General features: G+C 41.1%; 1 protein-coding gene across 1 annotated transcript in view; it reads right to left on the minus strand.

Annotated features, from left to right (window-relative positions):
• Positions 1–7568, minus strand: part of ABHD6 (abhydrolase domain containing 6) — a 49441-nt gene that overhangs the window by 14995 nt on the left and 26878 nt on the right. Inside the window, exons 4-6 of the mRNA XM_008576569.1 lie at positions 4586–4742; positions 3146–3259; positions 1551–1683 (exon numbers count right to left, since the gene is read on the minus strand). Of these exons, the coding sequence (XP_008574791.1) occupies positions 1551–1683; positions 3146–3259; positions 4586–4742 (404 nt within the window). The remainder of the gene's footprint in view (positions 1–1550; positions 1684–3145; positions 3260–4585; positions 4743–7568) is intronic.

A 7568-nucleotide genomic window follows, 5' to 3' on the forward strand; every position in this document is an offset into this window, starting at 1 on the left:
CTGCACCGGGAAGCAACACTGTGGCCCTTTACACAGTCCCTCTTCCTCCAGGACAGCATCAGGTGAATGCTGAGACTAATTCTCTTTGAGATTTCCCATTATTTCCTATCGCCCTGGAGCATAACCTGAGAGTCCGTGGAAGCTGATGTTATACAAGAGGGCAAAATTCATTTTCACTTCCAACATTGAGCAAATTTCTAGGTGTTTAACTTAGCCAAAGAGCTAGATTTTAAAAAGAAAGGCAGGAACATCAACACTGTCAGTCATGCTGCAGAAATCTATACTTTATAAATCTATACCCAGCAGCCCCTTTAAATCTAACATGGATATCGTGTGTGGCTTTCACGATGCCATGGAGCAAATTACATTATCTATTTCTTCTCTCTTTAAAAATAATCCCAGACTAAATGTCACGTGTATCCTGGAACACAAAAATGATATTAATGGAAAAACTAAATGAAATTCAAATAAAGTCTGGAGTGTAGTTAATAGTAATGTACCAACGTTGGTTTCTTAGTTGTGACCAATTTACTGTAGTAATATGAGCTGTTAACAACAGGGGAAACTGGGTAAAGGTATATGGGACTCTCTGTACCTGTTTGCAACTTTTCTGTAAATTTAAAATTCAAAATCCTAGGTAGGATATAATCTTGAGTTTGTTTCTACTTTTTCATTTTCACATACAAACTTAATTTTAACTTTCCAATTAAAACTCAGATGTGAAATTCTTCTCTGAGCAAATGAACATTACACTTAAAACGGTCAGTTAGATCTGACTTTCCATAACCTTCCATAGATGCTGTTCCTTCAATTATCAAACTTTATTATTAAAAGACTGAATGATTTCAGACATGGTGCTTGGAAAAAGAAGAGAAAACCTTTTGTCTTTGGCTCATCTTCAATTTCAATGTCCCTATAAGATCTGAAAACTATTAACTTTCAAAGTGGCAGAAGAATTTTAAAGGTCAATTAAATTTCAGTTTCAGTAAAAGGCATAAGTATTCAAATCATGGCTGGGTTCTGATTGAATCATATAAAAAGGTAGCAAATATGAAAGGACTTCCAAAAAAGCCATAGCTTGGGTTCTGAGGTCAGCAGCCTACAATCGGTTCCTATCCTACCTCTGGCACTAACGTAATTTCTTTGTGTCTCAATGTTCCCATCTATAAAATGGGCATAACATCTTGATCTGGATGGTAATTACATATGTAAAAAGTCATTGAGATATACTCTTAAAATGGGGACAATTTACTATGTGTGAATACCCCAATAAAATATCAGAGAGAGAGGAGAAAGTAAATAAGAATTTATCTATTACATATTATAAATCTAAGTTTGAAGACTTATAGAAGAAAAATGAATTAAAAAATACAACTTCAGATAGTAATTTCTGGAGATGTTACATCTCACGTTGACATATATATAAGTACATATCAAAAAGATGATCCTAAAAAAATAGTCATGGCAGATACTAGACATTTGTTTCTTCAGAGATTCAGACCCCGCTGTGCTCAAGTCACTCACAGGGATGTTTTAGCCTCATAACTCACCAGCAGGGCACACGAGACATAGGCTGGAGACATCTGATGGGTAGTAAGCAGCATATACCCCAGCCACGTTGCCACCCATGGAGGTGCCCACCAGGTGGAAGGGTTTTTTGTTCAGCTTGAGGCATTCTACAAACTAGGAAGAGAAATGAGAAAGAAGCTTGATTACACAGCTGTACATAAGGACACTGATGATTACAGAGTAGAAGCCCCCGTACTTCCTACGAACAACTGAAAACAGCTATTGATGGAAGACAATTTCGGACTGAAACTCCACTGGATACGTTATCAAGACGAGCCCTGTGGCATGCATGCACTTCTCTTTACCTGGCACAAGAGATTGAGGTGTCATTTATATGTATAAAACCAACAAGGTTTTCCCTAATTCAAGAGTCATCAAACTTTCCTATAAAGGTCCAGAGAGTAAATATTTTCTGCTCTGTGGGCCAAATGATCTCTGTTACAACTCCACTGTTGTATCACTAAAGCAGCCAAAGACAATATGTAAATGAATGAGCATGGCTGTGTTCCAAAACTTAGTTTACAAAAACGGGTGGCAGGCCAAAAATAGCCCATAGGTTTGATGACTCCTGCCCTAATTAAAACATTTTAGTTTTTGGTGACTGGCCAGAACAGGGATCGAACTCTGAACCTTGGTGTTATCAGCACCATGCTCTTACCAACTGAGCTAACAAGCCTGCCCCCTGCCCTAATTTAAAGCCCTTCCCATCCATCCAATCATCCATTCATATAGCTATCTACCCATCCATCTATTCAATCATCCAGCCATCCAATCAGCCATCCAACCAACCATCTAATTGGATCAATTGCCCCCTGCCCTAATTTAAAGCCCTTCCCATCCATCCAATCATCCATTCATATAGCTATCTACCCACCCATCTATTCAATCATCCAGCCATCCAATCAGCCATCCAACCAACCATCTAATTGGATCAATCCACCCATCTAAAAATTATTTACTGGATATCTACTACGTACGAGGAATGATGGTCAGCTGCCAAGGGAGGATACAGCGAAGAGTCAAAGAGACAAGGTTCCTGACCTCATTAGAATACACAGCATAATGGGGCAGGCTAACATCAAATGAATATCCTCATCTGGGGAAAATATCTAATGTCAATCTGAAACTTAGAGGCTACCAAATTCTGAAATGGTTTGTGAGCCCCCATGACCTTAAAAGCACAGCTGGATGGGGCTAGAAATAGAAGCTAAAACAGGACAAAATGCAAAGAGCACTCTCTCCATTCTCCACAACGAGGCAGAGGGGCTCTTGCTGTCATCATGCAGCTGGTAAGCAGAAAAATAGATCCCCAGAGAGGTAAATGGTCTGAGGAATTCTAAACTCCATTTCAAAGAGCTGAGAAAATGCCCAGATTGTATTTCTTCAGAACCAACTGCAATAGCTTAGAAAAGAACAGTCTGTAATAAGCCCTGGCCCTCCATAGCTGGAATGGACAGAATGTACTGGAGGCTGGCCATGAGTTGTCATGCAACTCTCTTGCCTACTCTCCAAACTTGGGCATACGATGGTGGTCAAGAGCCAGTCTGGGCAATCTTTGGTGGGGCCTCTTGCTTACCTGGTGTATCCTTTTGACTTGCCCATCTATGGACAGGTCATCCAGGGAGGAGCGAGTGGTGCCCTCATGTCCTGGCATGTCCACGCAGACCAAGTGCAGGTTTTTTGGAAGGAACTGAGGACACAGAGACCCAGAGAGTCAGTATGTGGTATGCAGAATGTGTCTGCCCACTTTTCTGAGGAGGTTGTCCCCACTTACCAAGTGACCTGAACAACCATTCCTGGGGATGTATGGGTCTGGGCCACCCAGTGTTTTCTCCTACTGACATGAATAAACACAGCCAGTAGCCTCATAAAGAGCAGAGGTCCCCAAACACTAATAGACAGATGGGACTCAGAGGATGACTGGAAAGGGGGGACAAAAATCTCTCTTGCTCTTTCTTGACACCAGTTGGCAGGAACTACCTGTCTCCTTTCTCTCACCCCTCCACGCTTAATCCAGCCATGCACCTGCCAACTTGGAACTAACAGGGATTATTCTGACCTCCCAGAACCCTGGCCAGCTCCAGAGCCAATAGGAACAACGCTTTCCCCAAGAACCATGTCAGATTTCCCTGATTCTGGTTTCAACTTTTTTTTTCCATTAAGGTTTAATTCCTGAGATGAAACACCTTCTTCCATTTAGATATGTACCACTTTTAACTAGGAAACTGAAAAACATTGATTGTCAACTAAACAAATATCCAGTTATAGGAAAGATGCTTATCTGAGGTGGGGACAGGAAGTGAAAAGTTCCTGTATAGTATTAAGGCATGAAGATGACTGTCCTCAGAGTTGAACTGGGAAATAAGAACACAAGTAACTAGAGGATGGGTGAGCCTTTTCCTCCTGGTGTATGTAATACTTGGGATCCCTCTGGTATGGTCCTGCTTGAGGTGGGAGCCTGGGATGTGCTTTCCCCACAAGACTCCTGCAGCCCCAACCTTTACCAGCTGGCCACTCCCACCGACTACATTAAGTTGCCACACTCAAGTAAACCAAGACTAAAAGTGACTTGGAAAACTATTTCAGAAAGCTGCCATATCAAGATCACTTCTCTAAATAGCTGAGGACAAGAAAAAGAAAAGGCAAAAGTAGAAGGTAGGGGGAGGAGGGTGGAAGGAGTAGAGGGAAGGGAAAGAGGGAAAGAAACTGGAGTATAAAACAATGGTTTTTTAAAAAACCCAATTTTGATCATCATGACAGTTCTGAGATAAAGCTGTGTCAGAAATCTCCCCTAAGTAATATTCATAAGGTGAAAAGACTTCTAAGGCACAGATGTTATACATGATATTCAACTCAATACATTTCGTCTGACAAAAAAATTTGAATAATATATTCCATTAGTTTTAAGATGACTTAAACCACAGTTCTGGGTTCCTTTTGCTTTCTGCCATTGCTGATGACATCATGTCCACGTGGAAGCCCTTTCCTTCTAAGAGAGAAGAATCTAGAACTGCACCTTGACCACACTGAGCCACATATCTTTGTGCGCAGAGAATCCGTGGAGCATGAGGATAGAGGGTTTGTGCCCAGGCCTGCCCCGGAAGGAATAGCAGAACTGATAGTCTTCATGGTGAATGTAGCGGACCTGCATGCCCAACGTCCTCCGCCAATACCTAGGGAGAAAAATAAAGGCAGGACAGGATCAGCAAGCTCCACATAAGTGGCTTCAGGAGGGGCCCAAGTCCTTTGTGTAAGTCTTACTTAGTGGTAAGACCAACACTTCTCCCAGCTCTTGTCTCGCATGAGTCTCCGGAGTCACCCAGAGCTCCACCCACAAGGAGCACTAGGTCAAATCATTCCAGAAAGCACCTTATATGAACAATTTTGGTATATATTTTACTAATCACTCTAACTAGGAAAGGAAAAGGGGTGTATTAAGAAGCATGTCACACAACATAACCTTTTGTTAATACATAGTTCTAGAGACTTTGAGAGTAGTAACTTTTTTTTTTTTTTTTTTTGTCTTTTTCGTGACCGGTAAGGGGATTGCAACCCTTGGCATGGTGTTGCCCGCACCGTGCTCAGCCAGTGAGCGCACTGGCCAGTCCTATATAGGATCCGAACCCGTGGCAGGAGCGTCGCTGTGCTCCCAGCGCTGCACTCACCCGAGTGCGCCACGGGGCCGGCCGGAGAGTAGTAACTTCTTTCTTTTTTTTGTCCTTTTTGTGACCGGTAAGGGGATCACAACCCTTGGCTTGGTGTCACCTGCACCGCGCTCAGCCAGTGAGCGCACTGGCCATCCTTATATAGGATCCGAACCCTTGGCGGGAGGGCCACTGCACTCCCAAGCGGTGCCTAACTCCTTTCTTGAGAACCATCTGCACCAGTCCTCTGGATTTATTCCTCACAACATATGGCAGCTGGTTGCAATCTCAGCTTCTGTTGGCTACATAAGACTTAGCAGTACTGGAGTTTGGCCCAAAATCGATTTCAATATGAAATTAACATCTAAACAAATTGAACTCACTACATAAAGAATCTCTCCAAGATAAAAAATAATTCAATCAGAGACTCACTTTGTGGGCCGACCCTGTGGCGCACTCGGGAGAGTGCGGCGCTGGGAGCGCAGCAGCGCTCCCGCTGTGGGTTCAGATCCTTTATAGGGATGGCCGGTGCGCTCACTGTCTGAGTACGGTGGTGCGGCTGGTCACAAAAAAGACAAAAAAAAAAAAAAAAGAGACTCACTTTGTGATTTCCTTTACACTAAAGAAGTAGCCAAGTCTTGTAAAAGCACGTAACCTAAGCTGACCAGTCTTAACTCTGGGTAAAATAAGGGCAGAGGGAGATAAGGATGTATATGTATGTGTATGTGTATGTGTATGTGTATATGTATATGTATATACACACACAGACATATACATACATAGAGACATATATAGACATATACATATTCACTTGTATCTGCATACAAAAAGCATGACAGCACACACAAGATACTATACTATTAAGATGAGTATCTGGAGTGGAGGTAGGGAATGAGGCAAGAAGCAGGTAGACAGGGAACAGAGACAGGAGGGAGACTTTTACTGTGTTCCTTTTGCTACTTTTTCAATGACTACATCGCCTATTTAAAACATTAACATAATAAATTGGCTAGCTTAAATGCTCCTCTTACGACAAAGCAAATACATTAGAAAATTCTAAATCATGGCATCATAACATGAGCTTGTTTGTTCATTCATTCATATTCCAGCATATTCATTTACTGACTATATGACCTTGAACCCCAATTTCCTCACCTATAATATAGGGAAATGTTGCATTCCACTGAAGATATCACAAACACTAAAAGAGATAATCCATGTACAAAGTTTTGTTTAATGCCCAGCACATGGTAAGTATTCAATAAACAGTAGTTATTAGTATTTTATAAAAATGATTCTGTCCTTCCAAATACATCATTTGCCAAAATTCAAGGGAAAAATTGGGGGAAATATTTGCAACAAATATGATAGCACAGATTGATGTCACAGCAAAATATACCCTTTGTATGAACTTCTACATTGGAAAAGTATTTTTTAAAAACCAGTCATAATGTTCAACCATTCTAGAAAGCAATCTACATTAAGCATCAGGAATCTTTAAAAACCTCATGCCCCTTGACTCAGTTATTATACTTTCATAAAATATCTGTCCTAAGGAAATAAGCAGAAACCTTGCAAAAAACACTTTTAAAGATGTCCAAGGGGCCGGCCCGGTGGCGCACTGCTACAGTGCACCGCTTGGGAGTGTGGCAGCGCTCCCGCCGAGGGTTTGGATCCCACATACAGACCGGTTCCCACTCACTGGCTGAGCGAGGGGCGGGCGCAGCACCCAGGGTTGCGATCCCGTTGCCGGTCCCGGTCCGGTACGGGCGCGACACTGAGGGTTGCGGTCCGTTGCCGGACATGAAAAAAGACAAAAAGGGGAAAAAAAAAAAAAGATGTCCAAGACAGTGTTATCTAAATTAAAAAAAAAAAAAATCAGTACTAACCTTAGTGTCTAAAAATAGAAAATGTATAATACGTGGGTACTTCACAGAGTTCATAGAAAAATAGAATTAAAAGATAACACCAATTTTTCCCTGGACTTCGTGAAGTACCCTCATATAAATTACAACAGAGCTAGACAATGTACTATTTTGCTGTTATTAAAAATGGGGTTTTCAAAGAATATTCAATAACTGAAAAAATGCTTATGACATGATGTCAAGTGAAAAAGCAGAACCCAATATTTTTATACCATTGATTCCAATTCTGTTAAAAAAATTTTAAACATACACAGATGAGGCAGGGGAAGAGGCGTGAGAACAAACCAGACATTGAAGAAAATGATGGAGAGTTAAGGGTAAAGTGTATTTTCTGTGTTACCTTTCTGTAATTATCCAGTTCCCTACAATTCTTTTTTTTTTTTTTTTTTTTTTTTTTTTTTTTTTTTTTTTTTTTTTTTTTTTTTTAAAA

This window comes from Galeopterus variegatus, unplaced genomic scaffold, assembly GCF_000696425.1.
Source record: "Galeopterus variegatus unplaced genomic scaffold, G_variegatus-3.0.2 Scaffold1367, whole genome shotgun sequence".
Classification (NCBI taxonomy): domain Eukaryota; kingdom Metazoa; phylum Chordata; class Mammalia; order Dermoptera; family Cynocephalidae; genus Galeopterus; species Galeopterus variegatus.